We start from the raw sequence: 25,200 nt of genomic DNA, 5'->3' as shown, positions 1-25,200 counted from the left end.
AGCAGACATGGATCTGATGGCCTCTCGTCAGAACTTCAAAGTTCCTTGCTACGGGGCCAGATCCAGGGATCCCAAGGCGGCTCTAGTGGATGCACTAGTAGCACCTTGGACCTTCAAACTAGCTTATGTGTTCCCGCCATTTCCTCTCATCCCCAGGCTGATAGCCAGGATCAAGCAGGAGAGGGCGTCGGTGATCTTGATAGCTCCTGCGTGGCCACGCAGGACTTGGTATGCAGATCTGGTGAATATGTCATCGGCTCCACCTTGGAAGCTACCTTTGAGACGAGACCTTCTTGTTCAGGGTCCGTTCGAACATCCGAATCTGGTTTCACTCCAGCTGACTGCTTGGAGATTGAACGCTTGATTTTATCGAAGCGAGGATTCTCAGATTCTGTTATCGATACTCTTGTTCAGGCCAGAAAGCCTGTGACTAGAAAGATTTACCACAAAATTTGGAAAAAATATATCTGTTGGTGTGAATCTAAAGGATTCCCTTGGGACAAGGTTAAGATTCCTAGGATTCTATCCTTCCTTCAAGAAGGATTGGAAAAAGGATTATCTGCAAGTTCCCTGAAGGGACAGATTTCTGCCTTGTCGGTATTACTTCACAAAAAGCTGGCAGCTGTGCCAGATGTTCAAGCCTTTGTTCAGGCTCTGGTTAGAATCAAGCCTGTTTACAAACCTTTGACTCCTCCTTGGAGTCTCAATTTAGTTCTTTCAGTTCTTCAGGGGGTTCCGTTTGAACCCTTACATTCCGTTGATATTAAGTTATTATCTTGGAAAGTTTTGATTTTAGTTGCGATTTCTTCTGCTAGAAGAGTCTCAGAATTATCTGCTCTGCAGTGTTCTCCTCCTTATCTGGTGTTCCATGCAGATAAGGTGGTTTTACGTACTAAACCTGGTTTTCTTCCAAAAGTTGTTTCTAACAAAAACATTAACCAGGAGATTATCGTACCTTCTCTGTGTCCAAATACCAGTTTCAAAGAAGGAACGTTTGTTGCACAATTTGGATGTTGTTCGCGCTCTAAAATTCTATTTAGATGCTACAAAGGATTTTAGACAAACATCTTCCTTGTTTGTTGTTTATTCAGGTAAAAGGAGAGGTCAAAAAGCAACTTCTACCTCTCTCTCTTTTTGGATTAAAAGCATCATCAGATTGGCTTACGAGACTGCCGGACGGCAGCCTCCCGAAAGAATCACAGCTCATTCCACTAGGGCTGTGGCTTCCACATGGGCCTTCAAGAACGAGGCTTCTGTTGATCAGATATGTAGGGCAGCGACTTGGTCTTCACTGCACACTTTTACCAAATTTTACAAGTTTGATACTTTTGCTTCTTCTGAGGCTATTTTTGGGAGAAAGGTTTTGCAAGCCGTGGTGCCTTCCATTTAGGTGACCTGATTTGCTCCCTCCCTTCATCCGTGTCCTAAAGCTTTGGTATTGGTTCCCACAAGTAAGGATGACGCCGTGGACCGGACACACCTATGTTGGAGAAAACAGAATTTATGTTTACCTGATAAATTTCTTTCTCCAACGGTGTGTCCGGTCCACGGCCCGCCCTGGTTTTTTTAATCAGGTCTGATATTTTATTTTCTTTAACTACAGTCACCACGGTACCATATGGTTTCTCCTATGCAAATATTCCTCCTTAACGTCGGTCGAATGACTGGGGTAGGCGGAGCCTAGGAGGGATCATGTGACCAGCTTTGCTGGGCTCTTTGCCATTTCCTGTTGGGGAAGAGAATATCCCACAAGTAAGGATGACGCCGTGGACCGGACACACCGTTGGAGAAAGAAATTTATCAGGTAAACATAAATTCTGTTTTTATAATAACGCTTGAGATATCTGGATACATAATGCTTTTTCTACATGGTTTTTTTTCTTCCATACCTTTCTAATTATTATACTGTGTATACACTTATCTGTAATTGTTTTGGGGCATACCCTATATGTTGTGTTTGTTTTTGACTTCAATAAAAATCATTTAAAAAAAAAAAACCACATCAAAATATAGGTTAATTACAAGTAAAGCAAAAGAAATAATATAAACCATAGTTTTTCCCCAAAGTTTTAGGAAGCTTAAAAAAATCTCTTCAACTTCCCATATCCCCAGGCCCTCCCCAACCCAATGAGGGTAGCACACATCGCAACCAGTAATATAAATCCTTTATATGTCAAAAGACAACTGTGCGCCTCCCGGAAGGGTCAAGAAGAGACCTAGAGCACGGGAAAGCCATGGGGTAGCAATAAACTAAAAGCGTTATGAAGAGTAATTTTAAATAGCATTAAATATTATTCCGAGGTGACAGAGCAAATATACTAATAAAATAAAAAAGGGGGGGAGGAGATCGTACTCCATCAAGTGCAGGAATTGGGAGATGGCAAACAATCCCAACTAGGTATCAATGTGTTTGCCCTACTCTTCCTTCCCATTACTCCCAACTCACCCATACTAGACCATGAAGTCCTAATCGAAGTATTACTCTGTTTTATGTATATACTCAATTATCTCTCGTACCATAAAAGTGGAAGAAATTGAGACTGGATATTGGGCTGATTTAAATCTAGTGCCCCCCCATTAGAATAATATATATATATATATATATAATATATATATATATATATATATATATATATATATATATATATATATATATATATATATATATATATATATATATATATATATATATATATATATATATATATTGCTTTTTCAGAGAGCCACAGACATGCATGTCAGCTCTCATTATAAAGAATAAATATATAGTCAAGCACTATTTCAACATGATCAGTCTAATTATATGGTAAAGTACATCACTCAATAGCAGGCTCAGTATGTATAACATTATGCTCCCCAAGGCACAATATGGTATCTGCAGACGTCCCCGAGGGGTAGCTGCAGAGGCCCACCAGAGCAAGGACATGTCCCAGCATTTGTTAAAATAATAAAACCCTGAAAATTCAGAGAGCCACAGACATGCATGTCAGCTCTCATTGCTGGCTAGCTCCGCCCCCACGCCATTAGTTTTAATATTGTTAGAAGCATGATAAGCATTTCCAAAGTTCTAAAGGAAAGTTTTAGGTTCTTTATTATGTAGGAAATGGGTTTCCTGGAGAAAAATGTAGTCGCCTTTATGATCTTTAAAATCCTTTTATAGCTATGCTCCTTTTATTTGGGTTATTCAGCCCCTTGGTATTAACAGTAATAAGGTTCAACAAAGCTTTAGTCGCCCTCATGTAGGAATGAATCAGAGTAGAAGCAAACTTTATTGATATTTGCTTTAAAAAAGCCAATAGCTTCTGAGGTGTAACATATATATATATATATATATATATATATATATATATATATATATATATATATATATATATATATATATATATATATATATATATATATATATATATATATATATATATATATAGTTAAACAATGGCACACACTGTACGAAAAGAAAAACAAAAACAAATTAATAACAATATCATTTAAATTAGAAAAAAAAATAGAAAACAAACTTCAGGGAGATTACCCATCTCTTTGAAGTAAATAGGGCTCTGCGGGGACCCTGGACCTGAACTCAAAATATAAATAGTAGATATTGTAATAGGGTACACCACTAGAACTAACAAGGCTTGTTTAAATGTATAGATAAAGCCTAAGGAGAAAAAAAAAGTATTCAACAAGACTGCCATGTAAAATAATTTAATCTATCCCTGGCGATTTTAAATAAACCAAATCTCATAAATACTAGTTGTTACTAAGACTTATCTCAATGCTAACAATACAATCTGTATCTAAGATTCATTAAAAAGATGTTCTAGGATATTCTTAATTATCATCATCAATAAAAGAAAAAACATTTGACAAACAAATATTAGGCAGGGTTGCAACATCAATACATTGTGATATCCCCCCACCTATGGCAGTTGAAGAATGACACATCTCCTCAAAGGGACATTCAAGTCCAAAAAAACCTTTCATGTTACAAATAGGGCATGTAATTTTAAACCACTTTCCAATTTACTTTTATCACCAATTTTGCTTTGTTCTCTTGGTATTCTTAGTTGAAAGCTAAACCTAGGAGGTTCATATGCTAATTTCTTAGACCTTGAAGGCCGCCTCTAATCTAAATGCATTTTGATAGTTTTTCACCACTAGAGGGCATTAGTTCACATTTTTCATATAGAAAACATTGAGCTCATGCAATTGAATTTACAATGGAGACAGCTCTGATTGGCTAAAATGCAAGTCTGTCAAAAGAACTGAAATAAGGGGGCAGTCTGTTGAGGCTTAGATACAAGGTAATTACAGAGGTAAAATGTGTGTTATTATAACTGTTGGTTATGCAAAACTGGGGAATTGTTTTAAAAGATAAATAATCCCTTAATTAACAACAACAATTCTGGTGTTGACTGTCCTTTTTAAGAGTAAGTTCCTAAGCAGGCATTCAGTTTTATCTTTTAGTATGGATCTTATGCCACTGTGTCTTTTGATCTTTCTGAGGTTCATCCTCATGCGGGATCGCAGGGCCTTTAATAGCAAAATCAAATTTATGTGGTGGAGTCAAAACAATGTTCAAGCCCTTTTGAGATTGACTCCAAGTCTTGAATACCTTTTATAAACATACGTTTGATCCTCATGTTATCACCAAGCTAAATGGGAAACCCCATCTATATTTTATGTTTTTTCCCCCCCCGGAGAACTGTGGTGATTAAATCTAGCCTCCTTTTACTTTTTAAAGGTGCTGGGGCAAAGATCAGGAAAAATCTGTAGATTATGATCCATGGAAACAATCTTCTCAATCTGTCTTGCTTTAAGCCATATATGTTCCCTATCCATGAATCTCAAGAATTTAAACAGAACATCTCTTGGTAGTGCATTTGGAGGTGGTAACGGACGCAGAACTCTGCGTTCTCCTTCTCTTGCTTCTCCTTTAAGATATTGAAACAGTTTCTGCAAAAATCTGCAAGTCTGAAGGTTTAACTGTTTCTGGAATGCCTCTCACGCGTAGATTAGAAAGTCTGCTACTATTCTCTAAATCTTCAATTCTATCTTGTAAACTCTCTCTTTGAGATGCCTGCATTGTGGCTATAGTATTAAAAATTTCCAGTGTTTTATTAGTTATGGCCTGGGTTTCTTCAATCTCCTCCACTCTGGAACCAATATCATTTATATCTCTGCGCATAGAGGTTATCTAGAACATTATTAAAGATTTTAAAGATGCAAAGTCCTCTTTTGTCGGAAGGTTAGCAATGTCCTTTTGAAGCTGTGAAATGTACTCAGCTGAAAGATGTTGTTCTGCCCTTTTTATGGGGGTTGCAGTTAACCCTTCTGAGGCCAGGGGTGTTAAGTTTGCAGTTGCAACCGCAGAGTTTTCAGGGGCCTGGAAAAAAGTTGAAACAGATGCAGGTGTAGACTGTTGGCCCCTAGTCTGTTTATCACTCTTAATATTGCTTTTAGAAGCCATATTGGGATAGCAGCTGTAGGTAACAAACACTACAATACATAATGCAACACCTATCTCTAATAAGGGCTGTTCACTATAGCTGGATAAACAGAATGAGACAGTCTTACTGCTTTAATAAGCAAAGGATCAAATGTCAGTATAAAGCAGAATAAGGCACAGGCAAATGGTTTTCTTAATGCTTTTAAGATGTTTTCAGTACAATATAAGACCCACATTGAGGCTTTATCATAAGGGTGTAAAAAGAAACCACTTTTCCTTTAGCAGATATTAACATATAATAACAGATATCCTGTGGTATCCCAGTTTAGGACTTTTAAACCTCGCCAGGTGCATGGTATACTTACATGGATTTAATAGACTCTGCTAGTGCTTGCTGCTACATTGCTATTATGTTGCTCTTACAATTACTGTGTCTAGTATGAGTCTAAGTATGAGAACCAGTTATGCATCCAATTAATCCGACATAAGCCCAATAAAACACTTGTACACACTTTTTTTTTTTTTTCCCCCTTCAGGCTGTTTCTTAGGCTATTTTACTGTCAGTCGAGCATCAAACATATAAATGCCGGGAACATTAGGGTACATAAACATTAGAAAACATGAAAGCCAGTCTGCAGAGTTAAGGTACCTGTACTGTCTTTATAACGTCTCATGGCATCCTCACCAGAACGCGCCTGCCGTTTTTCCCAGAGTCAGCTCCACTCCGTTCTGTGATTTTGATGTCATCAGAGAGCGTCCATTATCATCCAAAGCTCCATGCGGTATCTGCAATAGTGGAGGGGGCGGAAGTAGTGACGGTGATAGTGACGGCTTATCCAGGTAGACTGTTGTACACTGTTATCCGTTATCTGCATCCTGTTGATTGTTTCCAGGTAATTGCAAGGTATTGCTAGATAATACAGGAAGAGTGCAGGGAAGCACCAGATAGTGCTAATTAGGGCTGCACGATTAATCGCATATGCGATTTTAAAACCGCGAGGAGTCGCAATTTTTTCCTACATAAAAAAAAATTCCTTTAGAAGTGGCTGTAATGCATTGATTTATTTGTGATTTCTTGCAAACCAGCTCCATCTAGTGGTTGCTTTTAGCACACATTTGTTAAATGGCTCTTTTACTTTCACTTTCTGTTCTCCTAAGCAGCCGATCAATCTAGAAATCTAAAAGCAGAGCCCATGCAGGAATGAAGAGCAGAGAAAGCCACTTACTTATATTTCCCCCTAGGGACGTCTGCAGTCTGTAACTTAGGGTATGTAAACATTATGGAACCTCCCACACAATCCCCTGCTCTCTGAGAAACGGCTTAAATACATAGCAGATGCAGTTAACCCCACGGCTCCCAAAAAGGCTAAAACTGCAGTCCCCTCTGCTGCTGGGTTAACTTAACTGCACATACAATGTATTTTATATCGGCAAGGCACAGCATTTCTGAAAGGAGCAGCCCCCCACCCCTACTGCTATATGCCTGCAATGGATTCCTGGACAGGAGCAGGGCTCATTTTCAGTCAAATTAAAATGTTTAAAAAAGAAGAAAAATGTTTTTATTTATATATATATATATATATATATATATATATATATATATATATATATATTGTATGTATGTGGCTTACACTGCTTCATTTGTTAATCATACCACTGTCCACAGTTAGAATGACTGTCCAAGAAAACATGACAATGTTGTGTGTCATAAGACCTAATAACTGGCTAGTGGCACATCACAGGCAGCAAGTTTTATTTTAACTATTTTGTGGTTTGTATTTCTCTTGTTAAGTGTGTTCAGTCCACGGGTCATCCATTACTTATGGTATATATTCTCCTTCCCAACAGGAAGTTGCAAGAGGATCACCCAAGCAGAGCTGCAATATAGCTCCTCCCCTCACATGTCATATCCAGTCATTCTCTTGCAACCCTCAACAAAGAAGGAGGTCGCGAGAGGAGCTGGAGTTTTTACTTAACTATTCTTCAATCAAAAGTTTGTTATTTTAAATGGCACCGGAGTGTGCTGTTTTTCTATCTCAGGCAGTATTTGGAAGAAGAAACTGCCTGCGCTTTTTTTCTCTATGATCTTAGCAGGCATAACTAAGATCCACTGGCTGTTATCGACATTCTGAGGAGTGGGGTAACTTCAGAAACTGGGAATAGCATGCGGGGTCCTCCGCAAATGAGGTATGTGCAGTACATTATTTTCTGGGAATGGAATTGACTAAGAAAATACTGCTGTTACCGTATGATGTAAGTACAGCCTTAAATGCAGTAGTGGCAACTGGTATCAGGCTGATAAATGTATGCGCAGTCAAGTTATTTTCTAGGGACTAGAATTTGACTGAGAAAATACTGTTAAAACTGAAATAATACTTAAGCCTTATCTGCAGTGGTAGTGACTGGTAGCAGGCTTAGTGATAACTTTGCATGACATTGGAAAATTTTATTTTTTAATAAAACGTTTACTGGCATGTTATTCGTTTTTGTGAGGTACTTTGGTGATAAATCTCTTTGGGCATGATTTTTTTCCACATGGCTGACATATATTTTCTGCATGGAAACAGTTATATCAGGGCTCCCACTGTTGTGATAGGAGTGGGAGGGACCTTGTTTTAGCGCCTTGTTGCGCAGTTATAATTCTAGCACAGTCTTCCTGCTTCTTCCTCCTTGATCCAGGACGTCTTTAGAGAGCTCAGGGGTCTGCAAAATTCATTTTTGAGGGAGGTAATCAGTCACAGCAGATCTGTGACAGTGTGCTTGACTGTGCTTAAAAGCGTTAAATCTTAATTGATATCCGTTTTATCCGTTTTGGGTATTGAGGGGTTAATCATCCTTTTGCTAATGGGTGCAATCCTCTGCTAAAATTACACTTCTTGTTAAGAATTGTTTAATTATATCTGTATTTTTAAAGCGCTGCAGCGTTTTTTATATTGCTTGTAAACTTATTAAAAGTGATTTCCAAGCTTGCTAGTTTCATTGCTAAGTCTGTTTAAACATGTCTGATTCAGAGGAAACTGTTTGTTCATCATGTTCAAAAGCCAATGTGGAGCCCAATAGAACGATGTGTACCAATTGTATTGATATTGCTTTGAATAAAAGTCAATCTGTACCGATAGAGAAACTATCACCAGACAACGAGGGGGAAGTTATGCCGTCTAACTCTCCTCACGTGTCAGTACCTGTGTCTCCCGCTCGGGAGATGCGTAGAATTGAGACGCCTAGTATATCTAGGCCCTTACAAATCACTTTACATGATATGGCTAATGTTATGAAAGAAGTATTATATAATATGCCCGAATTGAGGGGCAAGCGCGATAGCTCTGGGTTAAGGACAGAGCGCGCTGATGACACGAGAGCCATGTCTGATACTGCGTCACAATTTGCAGAACATGAGGACGGTGAGCTTCATTCTGTCGGTGACGGTTCTGATCAGGGGAGACTGGATTCAGAAATTTCAAATTTTAAATTTAAGCTTGAGAACCTCTGTGTGTTACTAGGGGAGGTATTAGCGGCTCTGAATGATTGCGACACGGTGGCAATCCCAGAGAAATTATGTAGGTTGGATAGATACTATGCGGTACCGGTGTGTACTGACGTCTTTCCTATTCCAAAAAGACTTACAGAAATTATTAGTAAGGAGTGGGATAGACCCGGTGTGCCTTTTCCCCTCCCCCGATATTCAGAAAAATGTTTCCTATAGACGCCACCACACGAGACTTATGGCAGACGGTCCCTAAGGTGGAGGGAGCAGTTTCTACTTTAGCCAAGCGTACCACTATCCCGGTGGAGGATAGCTGTGCTTTCTCAGATCCAATGGATAAAAAATTAGAGGGTTATCTTAAGAAAATGTTTGTTCAACAGGGTTTTATTTTGCAGCCTCTTGCATGCATTGCGCCTGTCACGGCTGCAGCGGCATTCTGGTTTGAGTCTCTGGAAGAGGCGATTCGCACAGAGCCATTGGCTGAGGCTTTGCGCAAAGTTAGAACCCTTAAGCAAGCTAATGCGTTTGTTTCAGATGCCGTAGTACATCTAACCAAACTTACGGCTAAAAATTCCGGATTCGCCATACAGGCGCGCAGAGCGCTCTGGCTTAAATCCTGGTCAGCGGATGTAACTTCCAAGTCTAAGCTACTTAACATTCCTTTCAAAGGGCAGACCTTATTCGGGCCCGGCTTGAAGGAAATTATTGCTGACATTACGGGAGGTAAGGGCCACGCCCTTCCTCAGGACAGGGCCAAACCGAAGGCCAAACAGTCTAATTTTCGTGCCTTTCGTAACTTCAAGGCAGGAGCAGCATCAACTTCCTCCGCTCCAAAACAGGAAGGAACTACTGCTCGTTACAGACAGGGTTGGAAAGGCAACCAGTCATGGAACAAGGGCAAGCAGGCCAGAAAGCCTACTTCCGCCCCTAAGACAGCATGAAGACAGGGCCCCCTATCCGGAGACGGATTTAGTGGGGGGCAGACTTTCTCTCTTCGCCCAGGCTTGGGCAAGAGATGTGCAGGATCCCTGGACGTTGAAGATTATATCTCAGGGATACCTTCTGGATTTCAAAACCTCTCCTCCACAAGGGAGATTCCATCTTTCGAGGTTATCAACAAACCTAGTAAAGAGAGAGGCATTTCTACAATGTGTACAAGACCTCTTAATCATGGGAGTGATCCACTCAGTTCCGCGATCGGAACAGGGACAAGGATTGTACTCAAATCTATTTGTGGTTCCCAAAAAAGAGGGAACCTTCAGGCCAATCTTGGACTTAAAGATCTTAAACAAATTCCTAAGGGTACCATCGTTCAAGATGGAAACCATTCGAACCATCCTACCCATGATCCAAGAGGGTCAATATATGACCACAGTGGACTTAAAGGATGCTTACCTTCACATACCGATTCACAAAGATCATTATCGGTACCTAAGGTTTGCCTTTCTAGACGGGCATTACCAGTTTGTGGCTCTTCCCTTTGGGTTAGCCACGGCCCCGAGAATTTTTACGAAGGTTCTGGGCTCACTTCTGGCGGTACTAAGACCACGAGGCATAGCGGTGGCTCCGTACCTAGACGACATTCTGATACAAGCGTCAAGTTTTCAGAATGCAAAGTCTCATACAGAGATAGTTCTTGCATTTCTGAGGTCGCATGGGTGGAAAGTGAACGTGGAAAAGAGTTCTCTGTTACCACTCACAAGGGTTCCTTTTCTAGGGACTCTTATAGATTCTGTAGAGATGAAGATTTACCTGACGGAGTCCAGGTTATCAAAGATTCTCAATGCTTGCCGTGTCCTTCATTCCATTCCAAGCCCATCAGTAGCTCAGTGCATGGAGGTAATCGGCTTAATGGTCGCGGCAATGGACATAGTGCCATTTGCGCGCCTGCATCTCAGACCGCTGCAACTATGCATGCTCAGTCAGTGGAACGGGGATTACTCAGATCTGTCCCCTTTGCTAAATCTGGACCAGGAGACCAGAGATTCTCTTCTCTGGTGGTTGTCACCGGTTCATCTGTCCAAAGGAATGACCTTTCGCAGACCAGATTGGACGATTGTAACAACGGATGCCAGCCTTCTAGGCTGGGGAACAGTCTGGAATTCCCTGAAGGCTCAGGGTTCAAGGACTCAGGAGGAGAAACTCCTTCCAATAAACATTCTAGAATTAAGAGCAATATTCAATGCTCTTCTAGCTTGGCCTCAGTTAGCAAGACTGAGGTTCATCAGATTTCAGTCGGACAATATCATGACTGTAGCTTACATCAATCATCAAGGGGGAACCAGGAGTTCCCTAGCGATGTTGGAAGTCTCGAAGATAATTCGCTGGGCAGAGTCTCACTCTTGCCACCTGTCAGCGATTTACTTCCCAGGCGTAGGGAACTGGGAGGCGGATTTCCTAAGTCGCCAGACTTTTCATCCGGGAGAGTGGGAACTTCACCCGGAGGTATTTGCTCAACTGATTCGTCGTTGGGGCAAACCGGATCTGGATCTCATGGCATCTCGCCAGAACGCAAAGCTTCCTTGTTACGGATCCAGGTCCAGGGACCCGGGAGTGGTGCTGGTAGATGCATTAGCAGCCCCTTGGGTTTTCAACATAGCTTATGTGTTTCCACCATTTCTGTTGCTACCTCGACTGATTGCCAGGATCAAACAGGAGAGGGTATCGGTAATTCTGATAGCGCCTGCGTGGCCACGCAGGACCTGGTATGCAGACCTAGTGGACATGTCGTCCTGTCCACCATGGTCTCTTCCTCTGAGGCAGGACCTTCTAATTCAGGGTCCTTTCAACCATCCAAACCTAATTTCTCTGAGGCTGACTGCCTGGAAATTGAACGCTTGATTCTATCTAAGCGGGGGTTTTTGGATTCGGTTATTGATACATTAATACAGGCTCGGAAACCTGTGACCAGAAAAATTTACCATAAGATATGGCGTAAATATTTATATTGGTGCGAATCCAAGAGTTACTCATGGAGTAAAGTTAGGATTCCTAGGATATTGGCTTTTCTACAAGAGGGTTTAGAAAAAGGTTTGTCCGCTAGTTCGCTAAAGGGACAGATTTCAGCTCTGTCTATTCTTTTACACAAACGTCTGGCAGAGAATCCAGACGTCCAGGCCTTTTGTCAGGCTTTGGCTAGAATTAAGCCTGTGTTTAAGGCTGTTGCTCCTCCGTGGAGCTTAAACTTGGTTCTTAAAGTTCTTCAGGGTGTTCCGTTTGAACCCCTTCATTCCATTGATATTAAGCTTTTATCTTGGAAAGTTTTGTTTTTGATGGCTATTTCCTCGGCTCGAAGAGTCTCTGAGTTATCTGCCTTACATTGTGATTCTCCTTATCTGATCTTTCATTCAGACAAGGTAGTACTGCGTACTAAACCTGGGTTTTTACCTAAGGTTGTTTCTAACAGGAATATCAATCAAGAGATTGTTGTTCCATCATTATGTCCTAATCCTTCTTCAAAGAAGGAACGTCTTTTGCATAATCTAGACGTGGTCCGTGCTCTGAATTTCTACTTACAGGCAACTAAAGATTTTAGACAAACTTCTTCTCTGTCTGTCGTTTACTCTGGACAGAGGAGAGGTCAAAAGGCTTCGGCTACCTCTCTCTCTTTTTGGCTTCGTAGCATAATACGTTTAGCCTATGAGACTGCTGGACAGCAGCCTCCTGAAAGAATTACAGCTCATTCCACTAGAGCTGTGGCTTCCACCTGGGCCTTTAAGAATGAGGCCTCTGTTGAACAGATTTGCAAGGCTGCAACTTGGTCTTCACTTCATACTTTTTCCAAATTTTACAAATTTGACACTTTCGCTTCTTCGGAGGCTGGTTTTGGGAGAAAGGTTCTACAGGCAGTGGTTCCTTCTGTTTAATGTTCCTGCCTTGTCCCTCCCATCATCCGTGTACTTAGCTTTGGTATTGGTATCCCATAAGTAATGGATGACCCGTGGACTGAACACACTTAACAAGAGAAAACATAATGTATGCTTACCTGATAAATTTATTTCTCTTGTAGTGTGTTCAGTCCACGGCCCGCCCTGTCTTTTTTTAAGGCAGGTTCTAAATTTTAAACTTATAACTCCAGTCACCACTGCACCTTATAGTTTCTCCTTTCTCGTCTTGTTTCGGTCGAATGACTGGATATGACATGTGAGGGGAGGAGCTATATAGCAGCTCTGCTTGGGTGATCCTCTTGCAACTTCCTGTTGGGAAGGAGAATATATCCCATAAGTAATGGATGACCCGTGGACTGAACACACTACAAGAGAAATAAATTTATCAGGTAAGCATAAATTGTTTTTTATGCTCCAATAGTGTATTGGACTTTGAGAAACATGTATTTCTCCAACATAGGTGTGTCCGGTCCACGGCGTCATCCTTACTTGTGGGATATTCTCCTCCCCAACAGGAAATGGCAAAGAGCCCAGCAAAGCTGGTCACATGATCCCTCCTAGGCTCCGCCTTCCCCAGTCATTCTCTTTGCCGTTGTACAGGCAACATCTCCACGGAGATGGCTTAGAGTTTTTTAGTGTTTAACTGTAGTTTTTATTATTCAATCAAGAGTTTGTTATTTTAAAATAGTGCTGGTATGTACTATTTACTCTGAAACAGAAAAGAGATGAAGATTTCTGTTTGTAAGAGGAAAATGATTTTAGCAACCGTTACTAAAATCGATGGCTGTTCCACACAGGACTGTTGAGAGGAATTAACTTCAGTTGGGGGAACAGTGAGCAGACTTTTGCTGCTTGAGGTATGACACATTCTAACAAGACGATGTAATGCTGGAAGCTGTCATTTTCCCTATGGGATCCGGTAAGCCATTTTATTACAGACAGTAAATAAGGGCTTCACAAGGGCTTTTTAAGACTGTAGACATTTTCTGGGCTAAATCGATTTATATATAAACATATTTTATACTCCATAGCCTTGAGGAATTATTTTAATCTTGGGAATTTTGTAAAATAACCGGCAGGCACTGTATTGGACACCTTATTCTCTAGGGTCTTTCCCTAATCATAGGCAGAGTCTCATTTTCGCGCCTGTATTGCGCACTTGTTTTTGAGAAGCATGACATGCAGATGCATGTGTGAGGAGCTCTGATACATAGAAAAGACTTTCTGAAGGCGTCATTTGGTATCGTATTCCCCTTTGGGCTTGGTTGGGTCTCAGCAAAGCAGATACCAGGGACTGTAAAGGGGTTAAATATAAAAACGGCTCCGGTTCCGTTATTTTAAGGGTTAAAGCTTCCAAATTTGGTGTGCAATACTTTTAAGGCTTTAAGACACTGTGGTGAAATTTTGGTGAATTTTGAACAATTCCTTCATACTTTTTCGCAATTGCAGTAATAAAGTGTGTTCAGTTTAAAATTTAAAGTGACAGTAACGGTTTTATTTTAAAACGTTTTTTGTACTTTGTTATCAAGTTTATGCCTGTTTAACATGTCTGAACTGCCAGATAGACTGTGTTCTGAATGTGGGGAAGCCAAGGTCCCTTCTCATTTAAATAGATGTGATTTATGTGACACAAAATTTAGAGAAAATGATGCCCAAGATGATTCCTCAAGTGAGGGGAGTAAGCATGGTACTGCATCATCCCCTCCTTCGTCTACACCAGTCTTGCCCACACAAGAGGCCCCTAGTACATCTAGCGCGCCAATACTCCTTACTATGCAACAATTAACGGCTGTAATGGATAATTCTATCAAAAACATTTTAGCCAAAATGCCCACTTATCAGCGAAAGCGCGACTGCTCTGTTTTAGAAAATACTGAAGAGCATGAGGACGCTGATGATATTGTTTCTGAAGGGCCCCTACACCAGTCTGAGGGGGCCAGGGAGGTTTTGTCTGAGGGAGAAATTTCAGATTCAGGGAAAATTTCTCAACAAGCTGAACCTGATGTGATTACATTTAAATTTAAGTTGGAACATCTCCGCGCTCTGCTTAAGGAGGTGTTATCCACTCTGGATGATTGTGAGAATTTGGTCATCCCAGAGAAACTATGTAAAATGGACAAGTTCCTAGAGGTCCCGGGGCCCCCCGAAGCTTTTCCTATACCCAAGCGGGTGGCGGACATTGTAAATAAAGAATGGGAAAGGCCCGGTATACCTTTCGTCCCTCCCCCCATATTTAAAAAATTGTTTCCTATGGTCGACCCCAGAAAGGACTTATGGCAGACAGTCCCCAAGGTCGAGGGGGCGGTTTCTACTCTAAACAAACGCACCACTATACCCATAGAAGATAGTTGTGCTTTCAAAGATCCTATGGATAAAAAATTAGGTTTGCTTAAAAAGATGTTTGTTCAGCAAGGTTACCTTCTACGACCAATTTCATGCATTGTCCCTGTCACTACAGCCGCGTGTTTCTGGTTCGATGAGCTAGAAAAGGCGATCACTAGTAATTCTCCTTCTTATGAGGAGATTATGGACAGAATCCGTGCTCTCAAATTGGCTAATTCTTTCACCCTAGACGCCACTTTGCAATTGGCTAGGTTAGCGGCGAAAAATTCTGGGTTTGCTATTGTGGCGCGCAGAGCGCTTTGGTTAAAATCTTGGTCAGCGGATGCGTCTTCCAAGAACAAATTGCTTAACATTCCTTTCAAGGGGAAAACGCTGTTTGGCCCTGACTTGAAAGAGATTATCTCTGATATCACTGGGGGCAAGGGCCACGCCCTTCCTCAGGATAGGTCTTTCAAGGCCAAAAATAAACCTAATTTTCGTCCCTTTCGTAGAAACGGACCAGCCCCAAGTGCTACGTCCTCTAAGCAAGAGGGTAATACTTCTCAAGCCAAGCCAGCCTGGAGACCAATGCAAGGCTGGAACAAGGGAAAGCAGGCCAAGAAACCTGCCACTGCTACCAAGACAGCATGAGATGTTGGCCCCCGATCCGGGACCGGATCTGGTGGGGGGCAGACTCTCTCTCTTCGCTCAGGCTTGGGCAAGAGATGTTCTGGATCCTTGGGCGCTAGAAATAGTCTCCCAAGGTTATCTTCTGGAATTCAAAGGGCTTCCCCCAAGGGGGAGGTTCCACAGGTCTCAATTGTCTTCAGACCACATAAAAAAACAGGCATTCTTACATTGTGTAGAAGACCTGTTAAAAATGGGAGTGATTCATCCTGTTCCATTAGGAGAACAAGGGATGGGGTTCTACTCCAATCTGTTCGTACTTCCCAAAAAAGAGGGAACGTTCAGACCAATCTTAGATCTCAAGATCCTAAACAAGTTTCTCAAGGTTCCATCGTTCAAAATGGAAACCATTCGAACAATTCTTCCTTCCATCCAGGAAGGTCAATTCATGACCACGGTGGATTTAAAGGATGCGTATCTACATATTCCTATCCACAGGGAACATCATCGGTTCCTAAGGTTCGCATTCCTGGACAAGCATTACCAGTTCGTGGCACTTCCGTTCGGATTAGCCACTGCTCCAAGGATTTTCACAAAGGTACTAGGGTCCCTTCTAGCGGTGCTAAGACCAAGGGGCATTGCAGTAGTACCTTACTTGGACGACATTCTGATTCAAGCGTCGTCCCTTCCTCTAGCAAAGGCTCACACGGACATTGTCCTGGCCTTTCTCAGATCTCACGGATGGAAAGTGAACGTAGAAAAGAGTTCTCTATCTCCGTCAACGAGGGTTCCCTTCTTGGGAACAATAATAGACTCCTTAGAAATGAGGATTTTTCTGACAGAGGCTGTCCCTGGACAACCTGTCACAGGGGATGAGCTTCCGCAGACCAGAGTGGGTCATTGTCACGACCGACGCCAGTCTGATGGGCTGGGGCGCGGTCTGGGGACCCCTGAAAGCTCAGGGTCTTTGGTCTCGGGAAGAATCTCTTCTACCGATAAATATTCTGGAACTGAGAGCGATACTCAATGCTCTCAAGGCTTGGCCTCAGCTAGCAAAGGCCAAGTTCATACGGTTTCAATCAGACAACATGACGACTGTTGCGTACATCAACCATCAGGGGGGAACAAGGAGTTCCCTGGCGATGGAAGAAGTGACCAAAATCATTCAATGGGCGGAGACTCACTCCTGCCACTTGTCTGCAATCCACATCCCAGGAGTGGAAAATTGGGAAGCGGATTTTCTGAGTCGTCAGACATTACATCCGGGGGAGTGGGAACTCCATCCGGAAATCTTTGCCCACATTACTCAACTGTGGGGCATTCCAGACATGGATCTGATGGCCTCTCGTCAGAACTTCAAGGTTCCTTGCTACGGGTCCAGATCCAGGGATCCCAAGGCGACTCTAGTAGATGCACTAGTAGCACCTTGGACCTTCAAACTAGCTTATGTATTCCCGCCGTTTCCTCTCATCCCCAGGCTGGTAGCCAGGATCAATCAGGAGAGGGCATCGGTGATCTTGATAGCTCCTGCGTGGCCACGCAGGACTTGGTATGCAGACCTGGTGAATATGTCATCGGCTCCACCATGGAAGCTACCTTTGAGACGAGACCTTCTTGTTCAAGGTCCGTTCGAACATCCGAATCTGGTCTCACTCCAACTGACTGCTTGGAGATTGAACGCTTGATCTTATCAAAGCGAGGGTTCTCAGATTCTGTTATGGATACTCTTGTTCAGGCCAGAAAGCCTGTAACTAGAAAAATTTACCACAAAATATGGAAAAAATATATCTGTTGGTGTGAATCTAAAGGATTCCCTTGGGACAAGGTAAAAATTCCTAAGATTCTATCCTTTCTTCAAGAAGGATTGGAGAAATGATTATCTGCAAGTTCCTTGAAGGGACAGATTTCTGCCTTGTCTGTGTTACTTAACAAAAAGCTGGCAGCTGTGCCAGATGTTCAAGCCTTTGTTCAGGCTCTGGTTAGAATCAAGCCTGTTTACAAACCTTTGACTCCTCCTTGGAGTCTCAATTTAGTTCTTTCAGTTCTTCAGGGGGTTCCGTTTGAACCCTTACATTCCGTTGATATTAAGTTATTATCTTGGAAAGTTTTGTTTTTGGTTGCAATTTCTTCTGCTAGAAGAGTTTCAGAATTATCTGCTCTGCAGTGTTCTCCTCCTTATCTGGTGTTCCATGCAGATAAGGTGGTTTTACGTACTAAACCTGGTTTTCTTCCGAAAGTTGTTTCTAACAAAAACATTAACCAGGAGATAGTCGTGCCTTCTTTGTGTCCGAATCCAGTTTCAAAGAAGGAACGTTTGTTGCACAATTTGGATGTTGTTCGCGCTCTAAAATTCTATTTAGATGCTACAAAGGATTTTAGACAAACATCTTCCTTGTTTGTTGTTTATTCTGGTAAAAGGAGAGGTCAAAAAGCAACTTCTACCTCTCTCTCTTTTTGGATTAAAAGCATCATCAGATTGGCTTATGAGACTGCCGGACGGCAGCCTCCTGAAAGAATCACAGCTCATTCCACTAGGGCTGTGGCTTCCACATGGGCCTTCAAGAACGAGGCTTCTGTTGATCAGATATGTAAGGCAGCGACTTGGTCTTCACTGCACACTTTTACCAAATTTTACAAGTTTGATACTTTTGCTTCTTCTGAGGCTATTTTTGGGAGAAAGGTTTTGCAAGCCGTGGTGCCTTCCATTTAGGTGACCTGATTTGCTCCCTCCCTTCATCCGTGTCCTAAAGCTTTGGTATTGGTTCCCACAAGTAAGGATGACGCCGTGGACCGGACACACCTATGTTGGAGAAAACAGAATTTATGTTTACCTGATAAATTACTTTCTCCAACGGTGTGTCCGGTCCACGGCCCGCCCTGGTTTTTTAATCAGGTCTGATAATTTATTTTCTTTAACTACAGTCACCACGGTATCATATGATTTCTCCTATGCAAATATTCCTCCTTTACGTCGGTCGAATGACTGGGGAAGGCGGAGCCTAGGAGGGATCATGTGACCAGCTTTGCTGGGCTCTTTGCCATTTCCTGTTGGGGAGGAGAATATCCCACAAGTAAGGATGACGCCGTGGACCGGACACACCGTTGGAGAAAGTAATTTATCAGGTAAACATAAATTCTGTTATTAAGATTCTGTAGTGTTAAATAAACTTTATAATGCAAAATGAAGGTGTTATAGTTGCAATTTTTTTTTTTTTTTTTTTTGCCCATATCGCCCAGCCCTAGTGCTAATGAATACTGAGTTGCAAGTTACAAGTTGCGGGTTCACACTGCACACTATATTCCCAAGTCTCAGCATCACGGAGCCCCACTGGGATAACTGGTTTAACAGAGAGGAGTGTTCTCTTAGTGCCTTAATGCCTTGCCTAGTGTGTCCCACGAAGTTGTGTGTCATGGCTTACACATAGCTCTGAAACCAATGTCGTGGCCATTTGCCTGCATGGCCTAGCTCCACCCCCAAAACTTAAAGGGTTATCTTAATGCTACAGGAAACAAATGCATTTTAGAAAATTGGGTGCTTCCAGTTTGGGGCAACAGTTTGGAGATAGCCCTCTCCTGTTCCAGCATTTGTGTCCCTGTGCACAACGCGAGATCCATGAAGACGTGGTTTAACAACATTGGTTTGGAGGAACCTGCACAGAGCCCTGGCATTAACCCAATTGAACACCATTGGAAAAAAATGGAATCTGATCTGACCTCATAAATGATCTTTTTTCTGAATGGACACATTCCCATAGGCACATTCCAAATTCTAGGGGAAACACTTCTTAGAATAGTGGTTGTGTTAGCTGCAAAGAGGTGGGGTGTCAACTCTATATTGCTGTCCATGGCTTATATAGGTTTGATGATCAGGTGTTAACAAACTTTTTACCATATAGTCTAGAGCTGTTTTTGTATTTATGCACTTTCATATTTTACACCTGCTGCTTTTTATTTTGAATAAGTAGTTAAACACGGATGACTTGGCCATATTTTAATTTCCTTGTTAAATGGTTATGTGAGTGTCTATTTCAAGGTACCACTTTGATAGTGTAGAATTGTTCCATTCTAAATTTCCCTCTTAACCCTAGACCAATGTGTTTTTCTTTCAGTGTGAAGATGTTGTGGACAGTGATGCCAAGAAGAAATGCAATGAGAAGCCAAGTGTGCCAGAATCCTTGCGGCAAGAAGTTGAAAGTTTATACCGACTCACCATGCCTAAGGACTTTTATAACTTCTGGGCATTTTGTTCAGAAATTGACTCGGAAGCACCATGCGGTAAAATTATTTTTTAACAAATTTCCTTATGTGTGTGCATGCATGTTGTTGTTGTGTTTTTTGATAACAAGAGAATGAAGCAAGATTGAATGGTCAGTGCTGGATGCCAACAAATATTTCCAAAAAAAAACATCCCCTAAGCACACTAAAATACCAATTAGACAAATTACCACATTGATAAATGCATAGTAGTTGTGAGCCACCAATAAAACATATTATTCTTGTAAAAATTAATATACAAATAAAAGAAATGTAAAACACAAACATTCATGTGCTCCCCAGTTGCAGATATACCATATTAACCCCTTAGTGACCAGAGCATTTTTCTTACCCTTAAAGTGAAGGTAAAGTTTTCTGAGTTGGAACACATCAAAGCTTCTTTTGATCCTTACATAGGCTAATCGCTAACTTCTTATCTCTATATAATTTTCACTTTTCAAAATATATATACATTTATAGTTCCTTACCATTTCCATTACTGGCTCCTCCCAAACTTTATTTCCTGCTTTTCTGTTCTTTGACATATATGCCCCATCTGAACTGCGCATGTGCAAATCGGCAACATAGCTCTCTACTACGCATATGCTAGCCGGCAAATTTATTGAATAAATTAAGTGTGTTTGGCAAATTTAATAAAAAATTTTTTTTTTTTTAATTTTTATTGAAGTCATAAACAAATACAGAGTATAGGGTAAGCCCCAAAACAATTACAAGTCAATGTATACACAGCATAATTAGGAGAGTATTGCATTCTAGTATCTCAAACATTTCCATAAAATGTGGGCTATCATATAGAAAGACTTCAGTTTTGTTTTAGAGTAACATAAACGTAATATAAGCAAAAAAGATCCTCTCCTAGCTATATACAAAAAAAAAAAAAAAGTAAGGTATCTAGTCAGATAAGGGTAAGACTAGGGAGGAGGTAGCTCTAAAGGTTTATGGGGGAGGGGGATGCAGCGGGCGAGAGCCGCTCAAAATGTAATAGGGGGGAGGGTGGGGGGGATGGAGGGAGGAGCCAGCCAGCATGCCAGCACCAGGAGCAAGTTTAGTTGGAGCAAAAGGATTATTACTTAATCTAAACATTAACTACCCTCATCCAGTCCTTTGTACTCCTATAAAGGGAGCTTGAAAACATATACACGCAAGCTAAAACCATAAGTGTAGTTAACATATAATATGTTTTGAATCCAGACATTTGCTAAAGCTTGATAGTCAGGTAGAGCGTTTTATAAAGGTACTTACATTTAAGGTAAGTATAGAGCTTAAATGGGTATATAGAGTTGGGTAAAGTCCCTTTCTTGAGTTGAGCAATGGAGCCTATCTTCAGGAATATCTATATTAGGCAAACTGAATCCTATTTATGCGTCTAGAGTGACTAAGGCTGCTAATAGCTATAGGATTATAGCTATTAGCAGCCTTAAGGCCGGGAGCTCTAAGAATATGCGTCTGATTGTTTCGGCTGCTGGCTCCGCCTCCCCTAATAAAAATATTTAATTGATATATTTAAATGAAAATTATTGGCAGCATTGATTGTTACGCATGCTCGAATCGGGAGCTCGCAGGGAATCCTAGATAAGCAAAAAAAAAATATAGCTCATGCGCAGCTTATAAAGGAGGATGACGTTGATTGATAGCCGCCTGTTCTAAGAACATGATCCACACAAAAAAATAAATAAAATTCGGGTTAAATTTGCGGACCGGCAAACAGTAAGTAAAAACAGGTATAACTTTCTTTAGATTGAAAGTCCATATTTATTTTTAAGGAAAGCATAATATTCAGGATCGAGATGAAGGTAACTTTACCTTCACTTTAAGGACCAGGGCTATTTTTACATTTCTGCGGTGTGTGTGTGTGTGTGTGTGTGTGTATCATATAATTTACTATAAAAAAAATATAAAATATGATGAATAAATGGAAAAAACACACTTTCTTTCATGTAATTGTCAAGAGTCCATGAGCTAGTGACGTATGGGATATACAATCCTACCAGGAGGGGCAAAGTTTCCCAGATCTCAAAATGCCTGTAAATACACCCCTCACCACACCCACAATTCAGTTTTTACAAACTTTGCCTCCTATGGAGGTGGTGAACTAAGTTTGTGCTAAGATTTCTACATTGATATGCATTTCTCAGCATTTTGAAGCCCGATTCCTCTCAGAGTACAGTGAATGTCAGAGGAATGTGAAGGGAGTATCACCTATTGAATGCAATGGTTTTCCTCGCGGGAGATCTATTTCATAGGTTCTCTGTTATCGGTCGTAGAGATTCATCTCCTTCCTCCCTTATTCAGATCGACGATATACTCTCATATTCCATTACCTCTACTGATAACTGTTTCAGTACTGGTTTGGTCTGCTATATGTGGATGGGTGTCTTTCGGTAAGTATGTTTTCATTTCTTAAGACACTCTCAGCTATGGTTTGACACTTTATGCATTAATATTAAGTTCTAAATATATGTATTGTACTTATATTTGCCATGAGTCAGGTTTATGTATATTTCTTCTGTTATGTGTGATCAGTCCACGGGTCATCATTACTTCTGGGATATAACTCCTCCCCAACAGGAAATGCAAGAGGATTCACCCAGCAGAGCTGCATATAGCTCCTCCCCTCTACGTCAGTCCCAGTCATTCTCTTGCACCCAACGACTAGATAGGATGTGTGAGAGGACTATGGTGATTATACTTAGTTTTTATGACTTCAATCAAAAGTTTGTTATTTTAAAATAGCACCGGAGCGTGTTATTACTTCTCTGGCAGAGTTTGAGGAAGAATCTGTCAGAGTTTTTTACTATGATTTTAACCGGAGTAGTTAAGATCATATTGCTGTTCTCGGCCATCTGAGGGAGGTAAAGGCTTCAGATCAGGGGACAGCGGGCAGAGGAATCTGCATTGAGGTATGTAGCAGTTTTTATTTTCTGAATGGAATTGATGAGAAAATCCTGCCATACCGTTAAAATGACATGTATGTATACACTTCAGTATTCTGGGGATGGTATTTCACCGGAACTACTCTGTTAAAGGTCACTAATCCTTTTTAATAACTATTTATCATGTTAAACGTTTTTGCTGGAATGTAGAATCGTTTACATTGCTGAGGTACTGTGTGAATAAATATTTGGGCATTATTTTCCACTTGGCAGTTTTTTTGCTTTATTTGTGACAGTTTCGTTTCTCTTCACTGCTGTGTGGGAGAGGGAGGGGCCGTTTTGGCGCTCTTTGCTACGCATCAAAAAATACCAGTCAGTTACTTTTATTTTTCCTGCATGATCCGGTTCATCTCTGATAGATCTCAGGGGTCTTCAAACTTCTTTGAAGGGAGGTAAATTCTCTCAGCAGAGCTGTGAGAATTCTTATAGTGACTGTGAATAAAAACGTTGCTTTGTATTTTTTATGTCAAATTTAATTATTGTTATTTTACTAATGGGAACAAACCTTTGCTAAAAGTTTTGTTGTTTTAAAGTTTGATGCTATAACTGTTTTTCAGTTCACTATTTCAACTGTCATTTAATCGTTAGTACCTCTTTGAGGTACAGTACGTTTTTTGCTAAAAAAGATTATAACCAAGTTGTAAGTTTTTTGCTAGTGTGTTAAACATGTCTGACTCAGAGGAAGATATCTGTGTCATTTGTTCCAATGCCAAGGTGGAGCCCAATAGAAATTTATGTACTAACTGTATTGATGCTACTTTAAATAAAAGTCAATCTGTACAATGTGAACAAATTTCACCAAACAGCGAGGGGAGAGTTATGCCGACTAACTCGCCTCACGCGGCAGTACCTGCATCTCCCGCCCGGGAGGTGCGTGATATTTTGGCGCCTAGTACATCTGGGCGGCCATTACAGATAACATTACAAGATATGGCTACTGTTATGACTGAAGTTTTGTCTAAATTACCAGAACTAAGAGGCAAGCGTGATCACTCTGGGGTGAGAACAGAGTGCGCTGACAATGCTAGGGCCATGTCTGATACTGCGTCACAGCTCGCAGAGCATGAGGACGGAGAGCTTCATTCTGTGGGTGACGGTTCTGATCCAAACAGATTGGACTCAGATATTTCAAATTTTAAATTTAAATTGGAGAACCTCCGTGTATTACTAGGGGAGGTCTTAGCAGCTCTCAACGATTGTAACACCGTTGCAATACCAGAGAAACTGTGTAGGTTGGATAAATACTTTGCGGTACCGGCGAGTACTGACGTTTTTCCTATACCTAAGAGACTAACTGAAATTGTTACTAAGGAGTGGGATAGACCCGGTGTGCCGTTCTCACCCCCTCCAATATTTAGAAAGATGTTTCCAATAGACGCCACCACTCGGGACTTATGGCAAACGGTCCCCAAGGTGGAGGGAGCAGTTTCTACTTTAGCTAAGCGTACCACTATCCCGGTGGAGGATAGCTGTGCTTTCTCAGATCCAATGGATAAAAAATTAGAGGGTTACCTTAAGAAAATGTTTGTTCAACAAGGTTTTATATTACAACCCCTTGCATGTATCGCGCCGATTACGGCTGCGGCAGCATTTTGGATTGAGTCGCTTGAAGAGAACCTTAGTTCATCTACGCTAGACGACATTACGGACAGGCTTAGAGTCCTTAAACTAGCTAATTCCTTCATTTCGGAGGCCGTAGTTCATTTAACCAAACTTACGGCTAAGAACTCAGGATTCGCCATACAGGCACGTAGGGCGCTGTGGCTAAAATCCTGGTCAGCTGATGTTACTTCTAAGTCCAAATTACTTAATATACCTTTCAAGGGGCAGTCTTTATTTGGGCCCGGTTTGAAAGAGATTATCGCTGACATTACAGGAGGTAAGGGCCACGCCCTACCTCAAGACAAAGCCAAAGCTAAGGCTAGACAGTCTAATTTTCGTCCCTTTCGGAACTTTAAAACAGGAGCAGCATCAACCTCCACTGCACCAAAACAGGAAGGAGCTGTTGCTCGTTACAGGCAAGGCTGGAAGCCTAACCAGTCCTGGAACAAGAGCAAGCAGGCCAGGAAACCTGCTGCTGCCCCAAAGACAGCATGAACCGAGAGCCCCCGATCCGGGACCGGATCTAGTGGGGGGCAGACTCTCTCTCTTCGCCCAGGCCTGGGCAAGAGATGTTCAGGATCCCTGGGCTCTAGAGATCATATCGCAGGGATACCTTCTAGA

The 25,200-nt window shown here is 41.4% G+C and overlaps 1 protein-coding gene across 1 annotated transcript in view; it reads left to right on the top strand.

Annotated features, from left to right (window-relative positions):
• Positions 1-25,200, top strand: part of LOC128650123 (histone PARylation factor 1) — a 124,269-nt gene that overhangs the window by 60,796 nt on the left and 38,273 nt on the right. Inside the window, exon 2 of the mRNA XM_053703824.1 lies at positions 19,879-20,044. Within this exon, the coding sequence (XP_053559799.1) occupies positions 19,879-20,044 (166 nt within the window). The remainder of the gene's footprint in view (positions 1-19,878; positions 20,045-25,200) is intronic.

The sequence above is a fragment of the Bombina bombina genome, chromosome 2 (assembly GCF_027579735.1).
Source record: "Bombina bombina isolate aBomBom1 chromosome 2, aBomBom1.pri, whole genome shotgun sequence".
Taxonomy (NCBI): Eukaryota; Metazoa; Chordata; class Amphibia; order Anura; family Bombinatoridae; genus Bombina; species Bombina bombina.
The sequence above is the reverse complement of the archived record's forward strand: the minus strand, read 5'-3'. Positions and strand labels throughout refer to the sequence as shown.